The 18,277-nt window shown below is 45.2% G+C and overlaps 1 protein-coding gene across 1 annotated transcript in view; it reads right to left on the reverse strand.

Moving 5' to 3' along the window:
* Positions 1 to 232: 232 nt before the first annotated feature.
* The window catches only part of LOC135900713 (ionotropic receptor 25a-like), a 54,110-nt gene continuing 36,065 nt past the window's right edge, over positions 233 to 18,277 (reverse strand). Inside the window, exons 11-18 of the mRNA XM_065430259.1 lie at positions 15,796 to 15,993; positions 13,171 to 13,370; positions 12,174 to 12,313; positions 8,638 to 8,887; positions 6,953 to 7,152; positions 4,881 to 5,013; positions 2,061 to 2,188; positions 233 to 1,123 (exon numbers count right to left, since the gene is read on the reverse strand). Of these exons, the coding sequence (XP_065286331.1) occupies positions 966 to 1,123; positions 2,061 to 2,188; positions 4,881 to 5,013; positions 6,953 to 7,152; positions 8,638 to 8,887; positions 12,174 to 12,313; positions 13,171 to 13,370; positions 15,796 to 15,993 (1,407 nt within the window). The 3' untranslated portion in view covers positions 233 to 965. The remainder of the gene's footprint in view (positions 1,124 to 2,060; positions 2,189 to 4,880; positions 5,014 to 6,952; positions 7,153 to 8,637; positions 8,888 to 12,173; positions 12,314 to 13,170; positions 13,371 to 15,795; positions 15,994 to 18,277) is intronic.

Genomic DNA, 18,277 nt, shown 5'->3' on the forward strand with positions numbered 1-18,277 from the left:
CAGGATGGTTCTTGTTAGCGTAAAGTAACCATATTGTCTAGAGTTCAAAGCGGGTTGCAGAGGTGCGGGGGCGGGGGGGGGGGGGTTGAAGGAAGAGGAGCTGCTGGGGGGGGGGGGCGGAGACGGATCTGTAGACAGAGGTGGTGTAGGAGGAACGGGAAACCAGGATTACAGGCGTGATGTGTGCAATGTGTTTTGTTTCGGTTTTCTGGTGTTCGTTTGGGGTTTTATGCCGTACGTTGCCAAGGCAGATTAGCGACTCAAACATTATTAACGGTACGCTCAAATCGCAAATCTATTTGGGACTTGGCTCTAGAGTATGGTGTCCTTACTCTGCCTTGATGCGATTTGTTATGCATGACCGGCTAACAAAACAGTATTGATTCTGCGCCAGCTGGTGACAGATGCTCTTGTTCGGGATTTAGCAGGATGTCGTCTCCTGTTTTCCTGCAGCATTCAGTGTCACTACCAACGTTCGGGTCACCGTTTCGGGTCACTGCCGCTTAGAACTGCCTCTCTTGTGCCAAGCGGCACCACAGTTTGACACTGGCCGCTGGCACGAAGCTGGGCAACGCGCGTAAAAGCGGGCCCTGTCCCGCTTTCTTTGTGGCCTTCTGGTCACTTTGCGCTAGCGGCTGGCAAAGTCACAGCTCTGGGACCTTTATTGGGATAGTTGCTGAAAGACATCTTAATGTGAAAGGGAGGAAGAAGTGCCGTTCAGAACAGTGGTTCTCAATGTCGCTATAAGGTAAAGCACTTTCAAAGGTATGTTTATTCAGCGCAACTCCGGCATATTTCTCTGGATAATTTAGTACACTCGCATCTAATCTTAAAATGCGTTTGGAGCAATATCTATTCACTCGTAAGTTTCCCGTGCACTGCTGTTTCTAGCAAGCGAGGGGAATATTCTTCGGTATAACGTAGCGAGCGAGCTGCTTAGGGAGTAAATGCCTGGCTGAAGGCTACTAGTGCTTGATAGAGTCTTTGATGGAGTCTTTGCCAGAGTATTCTTTGACGGCGACCACTTTGCTGTTAGGTTTGCGGTTCTTGTAGTAGCAGTACTCTATGGCCAGGGTGATGCAAGCCATGACAACGCCGATGAAGATGACGATAAAAACGCCACCTGTTTAAAGAGAAGGTATTTATCAGGTGACTGGTTTTATTTTAAGAGACCCCACAGCATTCCAGAATCCCACGAAAACTCTAATCCTATGGAGGTATGCGCAAGCCTTTCCTCAGTTCAAGCTCCCGGAACACCTTGCACTGAGGCAAGGTACTTCGTTTCATAACTTCGCGGAGAAACTAACCGGAAAGGTTCCGCACATGCACAATTCGCTGAAACTATTGTCAGAACGACAACATGTCGGGTAATGAAAATGTGTTTAAGTGGGGCTGATTTTCTTCCGTGATTTAATTTTATTGATGTAATCAAAAATTCAAAATAGTTGTCCTGTGAGCCAATCATACCCTATTGTAAATTTTATTTATTTTTATCTTTATTTAAAAAAATACTTCAGCCTATTCAAAGACCAAACATGTGGGCAAAATTGTTATTCATGCAAATAGAGCACGTTACACGGCCAAAAAGTTATACAAGAAATACAGCGTGCAGAAAAAAAGAAAAGAGCACACACATTTGCGCAGCCGAATCACAACAGCAGGTGCACAAAAAGGGAAGCCCTCAGTGTGAAGAATAAAAAATAATATAGGCAAGGCAGGTACTACAAACGTATCGCTTGCAATCCGGGCACAGCTTAGTCATGTATTCGCAGTTTAATAAACAATCTAGGTATTTAAATAAATACTATTTGCTTTTTCTCCCTCCTGTCTTAAATTTTCGATTTTGTCATGAGCTTCAAACCCTTTGCTGTAGAGCGCTCTGGTAGTAACAAAGTTAACGAACTGTAAAAGGTGCTAGTGACAGTCAACAACTTAGCGCAGCCGCTGGGGGAGCGAGGGTTTTTTGCATTGTTTCTTTTTTTTTGGCACATGAAAATGGAATTTCATACTAAAACAGGAGGCTAGTCCATCTCACTTTGGTCTTGCCTCATACTACATACCAATGTTCCGGATGCTGATGCCGTCGCTTTGGCGCTCGCTGTCGTCACATGTGACACGGGCGGGGTTCTTGTTCCACCACGTTTCCTTGAGGCCTTCCAAGCGACGCTGGTTGAGTAGCTTGAGGATTCTGTCGACACCGAAAGCGAAAGAAAAAACCTGAAGGATGCTTAAGCTTCCCCTTTAAGAATGGAACGCGTTAGCATTCAAAGATCCATGACTGTTTCTCACGTTTCCCGGTAACTACAGCTTATACAACCGTAATGTTTTCCTGGAAACGCTAGCGGCGAACGCTATGCACGAAAGTGGACTTTCTGGTTCTTTTTTTTCTTTCCCCTTTCCACGGCGGGCACCACCGCTGCCTCTGATTCACGGAGGCGAACGCCTTCTGGATGGTGCTGCAAGAATCCGAGCGGGGCGCGCCGCTCCTACTAAGATAAACCTAAAACGGCAGCTGGAAAAGGGGTTTGAGTTTCTGCGTAAGAGAACATGTTTTATCGTATATTCAAATTAAAACCCGATGCTATCATGTCTTTAGGTTGTGTTTAAGTCGTACTTTATAAATTTTTTGACATATTTTACTTTGAGCAATTTAATTAGTTCAGTAACGCCTACGCGGCACGCGGCAGGCCTGCTTAATTCGGAATTATTTTTCTCTAACGGACAACGCCTTCGACGCCGACACCGGATTTTCTTCGACATGGCTCCCTTAACGCTATTGCGTTAAAAGGAAATAATGATTAAGTCTCGTCGTACAGCAAAGGCTTCCGCGCCCGGAAGTGTCGCACTGTTTCGAAAGCGCTGGCGGTACGCAGGTACAAGTGCCTCGTCATAACACAATCCAGCAGGCTCTCATTGCGCCTAGTGGAAATCGTGATGATTCACTGTGTAACTGATCTGAAAGTACGCTTCTACGCAACGTTTCTGATTGATTCGTGGGCGTTAAATGTCCCAAAGCAAAACTGGGGCTATGACAGACGTCCTAGCGGACGGCTCCGCATTAATCTTGATTACCTGGGGTTACTTGACGTGCACCTAAACCCCAAAAAGCACGAACATTATTCACCCCATCGATATGCGGCCTCCTTGACCAGGAATCGAACCTGCGACTTCGTTCTCAGCGGCATGCCGAACGCCTCAGCCACTAAGCCACCGCGGATGGTAATGGAACTTGTCTCAACAGACGTAATAGCGCAGTCGGTTTTTTAACGTTTGGTTATTGTTTAGCTAGTCTAAAGACAACACTGATGTGCTTAAAGTTTTCAGGAGAAATTCCAAGTAACCGCTGTGCCAGTCGTCGTGACGACATCCCCTGCCGCAATTACTTCCTTTATACGGGGTTTTAAGGGTAACTCAATTTATAACGAATGTTTCTTATAGCGAACAATTTGCATTATAATTTGGCCCGTCTTCGTAAGCAGGCTCAACTGTAGTGCCGTTTCGGAGATGTTCGGTGGACATCTATATCCTGCTGGTACGGCTTCATTACTCGAAAGTGAAGCAGACGACAAACGTACGACGTGCCGACGTGTGCATGCATGCGTGCGTGCGCGTGTGTGTGCGTGTGTTATGGGAGTGAACCGCGAGCGGTGAAAGCTCTTCCGTGCTCTGAGAACTTTTACAGCCGATTGCACAGTGTTTGCGCCAGAGCCAACAAGCGCAATGCGGATAGTGGCTCATGTTAATACTCCTTTGCTTTGAAGACCACCATGTGACGTGATGCCGAATAAGCTGAATAAACGAATTGAGACAAGATAGCCTCAAAGCAAACAAGCGGCGCTATAACGTAAAGCTATTCCAATTATGCAATCAGCTCTCCGTGATTGGTCAAAAACTTTTTGGACCACCCTGTGTCACACGACATCACGAAAACTGCGATAGCTCCCCATCTGATATGTCGTGAACACACTGATTATACATGATTGGAAAGAAACAATTTTTGATGCGACGCCTTTTCGCCATTAGCCCTCGGCTATTGATCAAAAGCTTTCGGGCGACACCCACTTTACCTGCCTGTCACGCGGCCTCGCAAAACCGCGAGAACCCACCATGTCACAGTGCCGTGTACGCGTTAAAGATGCATTAATGTGCCGGAAAAAAAAACTGAATTTTCTTCTGAATAGCGGCAGGCTGCCCCGTTCGGAAAAGAATAAAAGATGGCTGCCGCTGATCGTTCAGGCACTGGCTACTCGCATCTGCCGTAAGGCATAGGTTTATTTGCATGCATTAAAGCTTTTTACCTGGCTGTGTAGCGTTTTCGAGCACTTTCCGCACGTTTACGACCTCGTTCTGACAACTTTTCTTTGCTGAGAATTTGTTTTAGCGACATTCTTAACCTTCCGCTGCATGCCGTCGTGATTTTCGGCCAGCCACCGCAAACTAAGTGAGGGAAAGCGGATCAATCACAGACGCCGGTACCACCCTCTTCATCCAGTTATCCAGTTTCAGTGCACTGAATCGGCCCCATCGAATGCCTCTCCACTTGAGCGTGCTCCTCGCCTCTTGTCAGCCAATTAGATAAAACAAGCCGCTCAGTGTAGCCAATGCCATTCGTTTTTAAAGCAAAGAAAAGTGACCTCCTATAAACGAGGAGAGCGTTTGATTGGTCCGTTCAGACAACCCTGCGGGTCACCGCCCAATGCTTGCGTGGGCGGTTACGCAAATTTGACGTCAGGAGATTGGAATAAAAACATATTGGAATAGTTTTACGTTATAGAGCTTGAGCACCGTAAAGTCGCGTAGCGCTTTCGCAGTAACCAAGTAAATTGCTGCAGCTAACGACACCCACCGACAAACACATGAGCCACAACGCGTATACCTACGCGCTTGAAAGCTGGTCCTTCAAGGGCGAGTTCTGTTGAACCGCCAGTGCCAACGGCTTTCTGCTGAATTCACTGCCCACGGAGACGAGGTCACAGTTGGTCATTGTGGCGTACTTCACTCGGGTTGAGTCCGCTGCAATGCAAGTACAGTCATGCGTGACGTTTACCACATGGAAGCCACACGATGGTTGGCTGAGTTGCATGTTGAAACCAATAAATGCTGGTGAATACCGAGGGGAGTACAGCCGAAGCCGTAGGTCAGCAGATGGTATAGAATGATCTATGACAGACGTCGTGAGCTTTAGTACTCACCAATTGCGCTTTGTCCGTCTTTTTTCATAGTTTGCCTATACTACATAAATGATTTACCTTTCGCTTTTATAAATGCTAAAATTTACTTGCATTTATTTTTTGCTTCATCGAGTTTTGTCTACTTCGGTCTGTTCACTTAGCGGCCTTGTCATGTCCCTAACTCCGTTGAAAAGTTTGGTAAGTGACGCGTAGAGTGGGTGGGGGGGGGGGGGGGGGGCGTGAATGACGCACCGAAAGAAGCGTGCTTCAACTTTTCGCTGCCTGAAACTCGGTGCTGTAACTTATTTTCTGGTGTTCAACACTGACCGTATACGGTTCTCTGACACTGGCGGTGGAAAACGAAAAACTGGGACGCAGAATGCTAAACTAGACGGAATTAAGGCGACTCTTTCACCATGAATGACGCCGGGCGGCATTTCGAAAGCGCCTTCACTACAATTAACCTATTCGAGCACTGAAAGGAAGCTGCGTAACGAGAACTGGTAGTATTGTCTGTCATATTGAAGCTCGAAGTGAAACAACGCGTGCAGAAAGGACACAAATACTATGCATTGTTTGTGTCCTTCCTGTCCACATCGTATCAGCGCTTTGAGTGTGTTAGACCAAAAGCAATGTTTAATCTGACATAAAAAGCCAGGAAAATAGCACAAGACGAGTTATCCCTTGAAAAATGTCGCTCCACCGACCGAAACTGTTGGGTAAATGAACCGAAGATAACTGTGAAGTTGTGCTTCTCATATATATATACAGTGGACTCTCTTTAAACTGAACCTCAAGGGACCAGGGAAATTGGTTCCATTTATCAAGAGTTCTATTTACTGAGAGACAAAGCAGAATACCATTGCATGAATGCAAAACCAAGCAACCATGAGGATGATGTTTTGTTTAAGAGGCAGTTTCGTTAAAGCGATTTCCGTTTATCGAGATTCCACTGTGTACACACACACACACAACTGATGGTGGTCGACTTCGGACCACCGTCAGTTGCACTTCGCTCCTCGATGAGGCAGGACGGGGGTCGAGTGAACTCCTGAACAACACTTTGCAGTGTGGTGAACGCGCGGTTTAAATCATGGATCCGAGACCCCAAAGAAGTGCGACGTAATGCTAATGCATTTTTCTCGCATTTACCGCTGCATCGCCACAGAATTTTTTATTTGTGTGTGTTTTTCTCTCATTTTCTTTACTGTGTTACAAACGCATTACTTTACAATAAGCTCTCTGTCTTGTCTCCATTTTCAAGTGCTGTTTTTCCAACATGAAGACGTACCAGCAAGCTCAAGTCGAGACGTTATTGCTGTTTTCTGTGTGACTGCTCCTTTTGACAAATTGAACAGCGTTTTCGAACGCGACCCGTTATTAGCTATATCAGCAAAAATGGCGCACTCGAATCTTTTCTTCTTGTTTTTTTTTTTTTGACGCCCCGAGCAATGCGTTTATATTCGCCAGGCACGTGTGACGACGTCCAGGAACGACACAGTTAGGGAAATATCGCTGCAATGCTTAATGGTTGCTTTTTTTTTGCTTTTCTGCTAGGAAGTTTCATGTGGTTTAATTTGAACAACCAGGGATCCTTTGAGCGTGTATTTAGCTCTCAGCACAGGGGTTGAGTCTCGATTTGGGATTTAACGAAACCCGGGTTTTAAACTCGTCTTTAGCAGCAGGGTTCCATAGGCGCTGTGCTAATGCGGCTGGTTGTGCGTCCCGTGAAGACGGACCACCAAAACTCGTTATACCCTGCTGGCTCGCCGATGACTCACCGATGAACGCGAACCCTTCTTGCGAGCCTTTGGACTCCTTGACCCTTCGCACACCTTCCTCAAATTCCGTGGGCATGCTGGCCTCCTGCATGGTCCACCAGATCTTCGTATATTTGTCACTCACTGGATAGTCCCACACTGCCAGTTTCGCACGCTCTTCGTCGCTCAGGGTGTCGTCCAAGGACATATTCTTCCAGATGCTGAAAAATCAAACTTAAGATGAAGAACAAAACGTGTAATGCGGCGAAGGTGAAGTGGTGCAGCATGCTTGGTTTTAGGTTGACTTGGCCCAGTTGTACTCACATTGTCACTGTCCGGGCCACTAAGTTCACTATCTTTTTTATTCGGACATTTAGGCAAATGCTCACAAATAGAGGCAAAATGATCCTGTCTTCTAGACTAGGCCTACTCGCTGTACTTCGGACAAGTACAACAAATCAGAACTCGAAACAAAACACTATAGTATGTACAGAGATTTGGTACGCCATCATAAACAACAAAATAAGCACGTGCACACAAAACAGTTTTTTAAAGTCAGGCTTACTGCTACGCACACAGAAGTACGCACAAAGCCTGTGAAGCAATGTGTGTCAAACAACACACGGCGCATTTACATAAGGGCAAGCAATTAGCGAATATGGCGACATCTGCGCAAATTTGGTCACATATACATTTGTACTAATGTGAACCAACAAGTCAGAAAAAAAGCAAGCCTGCTTGTTTTACTTATAGTATGCAATCTGAGGTAGAATAGTATATGCTTGACCATTAGTATTCGCTATTGTTGTGCGGTCATTCTGATGCAGCTTACTGTGGCTCCCTCTCAGTGGCGTTGGACGTGGGCGCAAGGAGGCCCTGCAAACACACTGACAGCCAATTTTAATTTACTAAGGCAAAATAACCAATTCATTCCCCTTCCCCCTGTCATAGTGAGTCTACCTATATACTGACATTCGATGCTGCGTGGCGTTGCAGTCAGTGACGGTAATGGAATGGAGGAAGAGGTCAAGAAAGTTGGAAACCAAATACAGGGTAATTGAAAGTGTAAATAGATAACCAGGACTCATCAAAAAGAAAGTGAGAGAAACAGAAACGGTGAATTGGATGCAAAGATTGGAAACAAAAGCACCATGGAGATTTACAAGAATGGGAAGAAAAAGTCTTTGCGATAACATAAAAGGCAGTGTCTTGCTATCTGAGGCTCGAGTTGGTTGCCCAAGGACAAAAACATACCGGAGCAGATATTCGCATCAAGATGACACATGTGTCTGCTGCAGCAAAAATCCGGAGACCACTGGGCATATCTTAATGGAATGTGAAGGGATTCACACGGTGAGACCAGTTGGTAACATACACGTTACAGAAGCACTTGGTAATGAAAGGATGAAAGCATCAATTGGCCTGTGGTCGAGATAAGCAAGATACATTTAGAGTATTGGTGGAAAAAAAGCAGGGAAGAGATTAATATGACCGAATCCGTTACAGGTATAGGTAGCGGTACAAGGTAGGTAGAGAAGTTTTGAAGAAGAGAAAAAAATATTGGAGTTGATACAAAAATGCTAGAATGAAATGCATCTATAGCACACCTGAGGAAGTCAAGCAGGCTAGGTGACTATCTGTCATCACCCCGTTTCGAAGGGGATGCCATAAAATCATCATCATCATCATTAAAGAATGCTGCTCACTCATAGAACTTGGACTCGATGTAGGCCATGCGATCGAAGTAAGTCATCGATGACGTGTCCTTCTGGGGCGCGTACTTAATCTTGTACTGCTTGGCGAGGTCGTCGAGGGACTCGATGGGTGAGTCGAGTCGGGACACGGTCAGGAAGGCGGCCAAGTTGGCCGTGTACGAGGCGATGATGATGAAGCCGAACAGCCACCAGGTGGCCGCCACCAGGCGTCCGGAAAGGTTGCGTGGTGCCTCGCCACCACCTGCGCGTTTGAGAGAGCCAGTGAAGGAACAACTTTTTGCGCGCGAAGGCAGGACGCGGTACGGACACACAACGTCCCCCTGCATGCGACACGAAACCGCCACCCGCAGCTGCAACTGTCAAGGACATAGCTGCAATGTATACGTGGACCGATATCAGAGTCAGTACAACACTGGGTGAGTTTCGTTGCTTAATTACAATGCACAGTAATGTTTTGTGGTGCTGCTTATGTACATAAACATTTTGGGATGCTGTAGAATTATTTTGGACTCAGTACAATTTCTTTCTATGTATATTTGCTGCTGAAACAGCCTCTCTTTTCGTAAGATGCGTGTACCAACCTCGGAGTTAGTGCGATCTGTGTAATATAATGACTCACATTACGATCCTCCCATGAACGTGGGTTTCTTGGCTCCGCCAGCATAAGTAGCCAAGGTGGAACGCTCATCAGAGGATACACAAAGCATATTTCCGGCGGGATAACCCGCAATGCAGCGTATGGCAAATACACGCGAGTTCCACCAAAGTGTCGATGAGCAAGGCTTAAAGGTGGCGTCGTTATGTAGCCCGTGATCAGCCCTCGCTTTCCTGTTTGGGCTCTCACGTCCACCGTTTACCTGGTGCAAATAGACGAAGCTCGTAAACGCATGCAATAGCTTATGCAAGGTTTGTCAAACCCATGACAACTCTCGGCTGGGCCCTCCAGCCAGTCATTTGCGCAAGGAAATAAACTCTTTTCTGTGGTCGAACTAATTTCGTCACAGCCGCATCAACTTACATTATATGGCTAATTTCCTGTCTCATCATTTCCAGAGCGTGTTTAAAAAAAGTATTTATAAACGCCGCCTGCAAACGGCGCGTTCTCTCTATGACAACTTCCATCGTCTGCTGTGCTCTTCTTTGCTTTCCTACAGACCTGTGGCGCTTGCCAGTTGTATATGAAAGACCATAGAATGTATGGTTTTAACGCGTCTGGAGTGGTTTTTGGAGAAGCGTAATATGTATCCAGACGCGGTGACAGGTTTTCGAAAGGGTAGGTCGTCAATGGACAGCGTCATTGACTTAGTAACGACTGCTGAACGTCAGAAATGCCGCCGTCGATTGATGGCTGCTGTCTTTCTGGATATCAAGGGTGCTTTTGTCAATGTTCTGCATGATGCAGTTTTAAATGCCCTTGAAGAATATGGCATTGGTGGCGGTCTGCATCAGCGGTTAGCCAGCTATCTTCAAAAGAGAACAACATTCATCACAACTCTAGACGGTGATACAAGGAACCATCCCGTCTATCGTGGTGTGCCTCAAGGAGGTGTACTGAGCCCAACTTTATTTAGTGTTGTTCTCGTTGGACTCGTCAAAGAACTCGCAGGCACAGTCTCGGTCTCTATGTACGCAGATAGCATCTGCATATGGACCACGAGCTTAATGCGCTTGCAAGTACAAACGAAGCTACAGCGTGCTGTGTCAATAACGTCAACATACATAGACAGTCGTGGACTAGAGCTCTCACCGACAAAGAGTGTGGCCATGGCGTTAACATGCGTGCACATGATACTTACATGTACGGATATACAGAACATGTTTTCGCAGATGGTTATGTAACACAGACCTCTTCCGTGGCAGCTTACGCAGTACCTGGGAAGGGGTCACGCAACGATTCAAGATAGGACACAAAGCATCGTCAACAGCAGTTGAGTTGACTGGCGTTCCAGAAGTAGTCCGCTGCATACTGCAACAAATCCTTGAGAAATGGACACTGTTCTGTGACTCAAAACCCACACTGCAACTCATAAGCAATTACATGAATCACAGAACCGCATACAGTTCTCTAGTTTATGACATCATGGCTCTGCTCGCTGAGGCGTCACAACCCAGGCATACCATCGTGCTGCAGTGGATTCCTAGCCATTGTGGAATAGCTGGAAAAGAACAGGATGACGTGGAGGCAAAGAAAGGCACACACTGACCGGAAGATTATAAAACTTAATTTTTGCCGGTATGACATCCCGGTACAACGCCTTGCTCCATAACTACGTCAAAACCTCTATGGCGCGACAATGGGACAGCCCCTAACATCGGCATGAGCGCCTCCAAAGACTTGACGCTATTTGCGATTCCGGATTCCACTTCGGTTGCGGAGAGACCAGGAAACACTCATTAATCGATTACGGCTCGGTGTGGCGTACACTCGCCGTTACCATCACAAGATTTAACGAGAATGAGACCCGGACTATAACGTCTGTCACACTCCAGAGACAATAGCTCACATACTTTTTGTGTGCCCGCAATATGCGGCCGAGCGAAGGTCACTTAAGTCTAGTGTTGACTGCTTGGACTCCCGCCCCTATTCGGAAGAATATATTTTAGGCGTGTGGAAAAGAGTTGAACATGCCCAATGCACCATAAAATCACTCTTAAACTTTCCATGTGAGACTGGCTTAGACGGTCGTCTCTAGAACCTGTGACACGTGAAGACTGCGAAATGCGTTTGCGCGATAACGTTGTGTGGACAAGATTGATCGCGCGCGTATTGTGTCTAAAGCGCGCATCCGCATATAGGACAACATGTAAATAGTAGTTCATTGTAGCATATCATAATTACCTGCCACCTACCTTTCCCTGTATCTCCGACTTCCCCTTACCCCTGTGAGGAGTGGCAGGCTAGAGAGACGCTCTCCAGGCCGACCTCTCTTCCTTTCTCTTCATTAAAATCTACTCCTCCTCCTCCTCCTCCTCCTCCTCCATTGTCTGATCAAAGAAACTGGGATATCATACCTATAGTGCGCATGAGCTTGGAAATTCTCAAACATTCACCTCAGATTGAAAGACGAGCAGCTCTGAGGATAATTCTTACGTAATCAGAAATCCCAGTCAGAGCTTTGTGGCCTCGGAAGAGTTGTAAATCTTTGCAGGACGTAACCTACAAGTGCTAGTTCAATTCTAACTCAATCGAGAATATTGGTTGTCATTCTATTGGCATGAAAAAAAAGTGCAAAAGTTACTGACGTAGAAGGCGGACTCCGTGGCACACAATATAAATAAAATGAACTCAATTTTTCGGGTCGTGGTTAATGGAAAAGCACGTGTAGCCGTGATCGCATGTATGAATATACTTAAAAGTGGTGTTAAGAACTTGTATACTAAGAAACTGCAGGGCGTGTTATCGTGCTTTGTGCAGAGAGTTGGAAGACCGCAATGATTTGTTGGCACTTTTCCAAAACCACAACAGTTGTTCCCAAGCTATAGCGCATGGGATAGCTTGGGATGGGATAGGCATTCAATGCACTGACCCTGGGGTGTGAGCGATGTCATGCAGAACCAGAGGCACTCTTTCAGGTTAAAGTCTCGTTTCTCCTCGTCGTCCTTGTATTTCTCCTTGTTGTTTCGGTAGCTGTACGGGCTCAGCCGATCGAAAAGGTACATGAGGAAGCTGCGAGCAATGAGACACTCATGTAAGCAGCAATATTTCGCCGATTTCCAAACCGTGTAAGGTTATTGCTGTGAGACGATCATTCGATTGGCCTATCCAAAAAAATCTCGCGTTGCCAGAATGTAAATGTGAATCCGACTGTGATGTAAAAGTTTACCAAATACATTGACGAGGAGCGTCGCATCGTAAGTTCATACCGCATACCATTTTGTAGTAAACTTGATGCCGCCGAAAGCCGACATAGCATGCATACGCTGTATTATGGAGCCTATTTATTCCGAAACGGCCCACGAGTCAAATATTTTTATCTAAATAATAAAGATAAACAAAATTGATCTACTTAAAGAGCGATTAAAACCTTGCTGATGTTCAGTCGAGCTAAGTTTATGCCATCACGCATCGTTAGCAATGACACTTAAGGAGCGCTACAACCGAATAAAATTTTCCAAAGCTGTTTAACCAGCAGTTGCTTGTCTAATTAAAAGAAATTAGCAGAGCCGACATGTTCATGGCCTATAGAAGTCTTCCAAGCACATGCTGATACTTTGGAAAGGCTTAGGACGTCACAACGTCAAATGCAGAAAAACTATCTGACATCTCAAACGCTTTAATTGGCAAATAAAAGTAGTTCATGTTGCTGACCGATGTTTGACTGAGAGGGCATAGCTCAGTATAGTACTTACGTTATTTTTAGCGAAAACATTGAGATGAAATAGCAAATACGATGTAATAGTTGGGCAATTACGCCTACCACACGCTGTCAAATGATTAGCAGCCTCACTATTTTCTTTCTTGTTATTATATGCTAGAATCACTGCGCGTTTGTTCTGCACTGGTTTATTGAAAATGTCGCCAACCTTGTAAAAAAGTATGCTGCGAGGATACATCCCCACACGTTTCCCTCGAGCACGGTGAGGAACTTGAAAAGCGACGATTTCACTTCGGGTTTCTTCATGAGGATGGAGATGCCCACCAGGTCGTAGTAGGGCACTGTGAAGTCCACCACCGTTTCGCGCTCGGCCATGACCGAAATTGGCCCCAGTGCGATGTCCGCGTTCTGCAACGTGCGTAGACAACCAAACAGAGCATCTTTCTCTATTCCAAGAAAAAAAAAAGCAGCTTCTATGGTCTTCATACGCAGGGACAATCTTTAAAAAAGCTAGCCGCTGTGTTTGTCTCACTGCTTGTGCTTATTTAGGGAGAATAATGGTTTAATGCAAGCTACTTTGTAGGGACAATTTCTTCCGGAAAACTGGAACTTGTATTTAGTGGTTACCTTGACACTTTCGTAACCACATTTCTTACGATCATACTATATACAGTGACAGTGACACAGAATAGGCCTTGGAATGGGGTCGTTCCGGTCATAGAGACTCCTACGATAATTACTTGAGGGAACCCTGGCGCTTGAATCGTTCAGCCGCCATGGGAATGATGGGTAGTACATTGATTTGTCTCATATTCATGCTTGTGGATCCAGAAGTTCTCGTGGCTTTGTTCATTACGCTTTATCTGCTTTTATTGTCCTAAATTTTAGGGCACTCTATACTTTTCTAAGTGCGGAAGACTCTGCGAACATGTACAATCGCTACTAGTTGCAGCGGTTCAGCCTGTCGAGATGGCTGAATCGAAACACGCCATGCGTCTCAACGCACTGGCTTGCCCGTGAGAAATTCGCAAGGGCGTTCCATGCCGCTTGTCGATGCGTGCGCCCGTGGCGTAATGGTTTCAATATTGGGACTCTGTGCAAGAGGTCCTGCGTTCGAAGCCTGCCGTCGGATAATTTAGTTAATGTTTATTTAATTATTGTTTAAGCGGCACTTTGTTGAAAATGATAAGTTCAGCAAGTGGCGAAGCCGTTTGAAGCCAAATAGACGAAGCTTTAGGCAAATCCTTGTACTATACCTATCACTTCCATGCTGCCTGAACCGTCCCGCTTGCAGTTCCCGTAGACACAAGCGCCAGAGTTCCCTCTAGTAATTGTATGAAATTCTCCATGGTTTTTGTGCTCTACAGAGCACTGAACCGCACTGCGCATCATGTCTTCCAATACGCATATGGTTGGACAATGCATTAGGAATAAGAAGACAGGTCGTGGGTATAACCTTACATTCACTCTGTGTCTCGTAGACTTACGCTGGACAGTAAGTTAGGAAAGATATGCGTCGCCGTGCATAGAGAGAAATGTCAGTTGAACTACAAGAAGACCTGACAGGTGTTTTTATATGAAGCATGTAAAGTAAGTTCGCAGAATGCCGTATGGGCATAGTGTTTAAAGTTCCTTCTCGCTGCGGTCGCTTATACACAGGGCATTGCATCAGTAACGGATTACTTGAGCATAATCGTTCGTTGACCGGTGTAACACCATCTAACATTTTGTTACACTGTCGCGATTGCAAGTGTACTCCGAAATTTGCATTCTAGTAGGCGTTCTGTTCAGACATAAGGAAGAAGTGCGCTTATGGTCGAGGCATGGGATGTTCTTGCGCTCAATCTACGGGCACTTGAACTTATTTCGCCTATTATTAGACAGTACCAGCAAACGCGTGTCCATGATTTTGTCGAATATTTTTTTTTCTTTTTGTCATAGATTTTGTCTCGACGTTTCGATGTGTCGACGTACGGAGACGTTTAGACAAGGGAACTTGTCGAAGACAAGTCCCATTGTCAGAACGTTGACTCCAGATACATATTTCTCATAGATATTGCTCATTTATTTGGAGCTATCATGTCGTAGGTTTCATCACATTGAAAAGAATTTCTTGGTCGCTTAGAGATGTCCCTGGAGCCAGCGTTTCGACAAGAGAACTTGTAAAAGACAAGCCCCTGGAGCCATCGTTTCGGCAAGGATACTTGACAAAACGTTGGCTCCACATACTTTAGCTCTTGTTCGACTACGGTCGATCATATGAAGTCTACATCTTCCCTTGAAACTCTGCCTTGTTTGGCTATCCCGTCAAAGAATCTACCTTTTCAAGGTGCAAATAAATAGTCTGCAGTCACCTAGCTCAAATGACGTCGACACGATGTGTGGATCGAATCAGCATGATCGATGATAGAGCCATTTGCAACACAGGAAGTTTTGATGTCAGAAATAGTATGGCTTAGTTTTGAATTCAGGTGCGGATTTCGGTGCCCAGCAGACCTGCCTGTCGTTCCATCTTTGGATTGAAGACCGTTTTCGATACCAGCCTTTCGAGCTGTTTAAACCATAACGTTCTTAGCAATGCCAATGTAATAAATAATTTCTTAACTTAACCACACAGGTGAGCTCACCTAGATCTCAAGACAAAATATTACCGAAAAAAAGTAAACAAAAAAACTCCGAAATTTGCTCATCAGCACATTTTGGTAAGCCTGGATGCAGGGGAGCGTTTTAGGTGTTTGTAGCTTCGATAACATAGTTTATCTACACAGTTTAGATAACCAGACAATCGCATGATGGCGTGCAGCTTACTTGATTATGTCACCAATTAGCTTACCTTATCGACGAGCTCCCGGATCATCCCGTTCCATTGTTTGGTGGTAGTGTTGATGGAGCCAAACATCTTGTCCTGGACTTCGTATATAGTGTACTCGAACTTTAGTATCTTCTTGATTTCATCGATCAAGTCTATGCAGTAGCCTTCGAACTGGTCCTCCCCGCTGCTGGTGTTCTTCTTGACGATGAACGGTGGTTGCTGGGCGCAGCGATGGCGTCGAGCATCAGTGGGGTGCCGCTGCTTCGATTAAGTTGGTGCTGTGCTCTCACACGAAGGCTGCTCATCCGACGTTTGAGTAAGTGCGGCACCGAACCGCTTGTGAACGCGTCGAGAGTGAAATGAAATGGAATTTTAAGCACACGAATAACGTGCCATGTTGCGGTTCGCTTGCTATATATATGGTAGTGTTTATTTATGGTGATATACATGGTGTTTCAGGGAACACTTCCAAAAATCTTTGAAAGTTGCCCGTGGCAGGCATCACAATTCTAGTCGATTAGCTGGTATGCAATACTTGCGCAAAAAATTCAGATGCAAAATCGACTAATTAATGAAAATTCACTAATTATGTTTGTAACTAATTGTATTGTGGCCCATATTGCAATTTACAAATTATAGCCGTGGTGTTCGCAAGGCGGATCCACTTGGAACAAATATTCAAGATGGCGTTCCAGTTAATTTGTTAACAAAACGTCGCTTCATGCACTGAAGCACACAAGTAACTGGAACGCCAGTGCATTTCTCCGCCAAGTTCGGGAATTTATATCTCGAAACTGGTGTCGTCCTGAGAATTCGTTCCAAGTGGATCCGCCTTGCGATGTCCACTGCTAGAATTCGTAAACTGCAATATGGGTCATGAGATAATTAGCTAAAAAGGTAATTAGTTAATTCCTGTTGTTTAGTCAAATTTTCATTTCAATTTATTGTGCAAGTAGTGTCCGCCGCTTCGAGTAGACCGGCTCTTAAACTAGAATTGAACTATCTGCTACAGGCAACCTTTAAAATTTTGAAAGCATTCGCTGAAACACCCTGTATGTTATGTCCCACTATCATACTGGCGAGAGCTTTGTCATTCAAAAGTCCGAATCGAGTACAGCCTGTTTAACTTTTTAATGGGTGCAAGATAAAGTCAATGTGCGTCAGAATATATTTTTTTGCACATTTCTTTCTGCTTTGTAACAAATGAACATCAAGCCAAGTTTTAAAACATTTCAAAGCAAAATAAGAAGTATACAGGACGTCTGAAGGTCGACTGATCATTTAAGGGAAAAAAAAATTGGAGAAATTCGTGGGTTTCCTTGTCTTCTTTAATGGGCTTACATACATGTGCAGTAGTGAACTAAAGGATGTGATATTCTGCCGTTGGTTCATGTGAGCTAATACGCTCAGAATGTTGGCGTTGGGTTACGCCTAATCGCTAGCCTAGGGCAAAAGTCCGTTGAAGAGGCACTGCTTCGTACTTTACTCGCACTGCATAGCCCGCCCATCGCATACATATTTTTCATATTCCAAGTATGTATTACAGGGAAACTGTAATATCAACCAGTAGTGGTAATTCCTGCATGCTGGTGAGAGAAATGTTTATGATATGGAGTTGGAGTAGCCGAGAAAAAAACATTTGGCATCCTACTACAGGTTTAATATATAACGAGAGGGCAAAGAAAGAGGGAAAAAAATAACGTGCATGCTCCAACTCGCACATAATTTGAGAAAAGGGCAACAGTGAGCACCATAATATGAACAAAGTGGAAAACGAAGCTTTGTGGCACCGTTAGTAAACAAAATGTTATTCATCTCAGTTGTTCAGCCAAAAGAATAGAATTGTGTATTGACGGTGCCATAGAGCTCCACTTTGTTGATTTCATGCGACTCACTGCTGACCCTTTCCGAGCTTTTATCTGACTCATATACATGTGCGTAATTTTCCTTTCTCTCGTCCTTTGGTTTCTTGTTATATATCAAACTTGAGGCTATTAGATGTTGCCGTTGAGAGCGGGAGTTGGCCGACGTTGAGGAGGATTTTGAGAACTCAAGGTTTATTTACACTATTTACAGTAATAACACAAAGTAATGAAGAGTGATAAAGTCATCGACGGCCGGCAGCAAATCGGACGCTGCGGCCCATGGCAAGAAGAACGAAAAAAACTCTTCTCCCTGTCTCTCGCTTTTAACCCCTTCGGTTTCTCGGGGTCACGCCATTTTCAGCCAATCGTGGAGCCAGCTCAGGTGTCCTCATTTTCCTCCAATGATAGGCGCCCGTGTCAGTGCCGTCACATTCGGCCAATGGGGACGCTCTAAGGGCTCCATTGTTCGAGGGTTGACTTGCCTCCGGCGTCTCCTCCAGCGCTCAGCTGGAGGAGACGGGGTGTTCTCGAACGATCTTCCAGAGCCGCAAAACAGTTTTGCTCGTTTGCAGTTTTACACACACACACAGACAAATATATATATATAGTCATATCATAAGCCAACAAACACTGACACC

The sequence above is a fragment of the Dermacentor albipictus genome, chromosome 1 (assembly GCF_038994185.2).
Source record: "Dermacentor albipictus isolate Rhodes 1998 colony chromosome 1, USDA_Dalb.pri_finalv2, whole genome shotgun sequence".
In the NCBI taxonomy this organism is placed as follows: Eukaryota; Metazoa; Arthropoda; class Arachnida; order Ixodida; family Ixodidae; genus Dermacentor; species Dermacentor albipictus.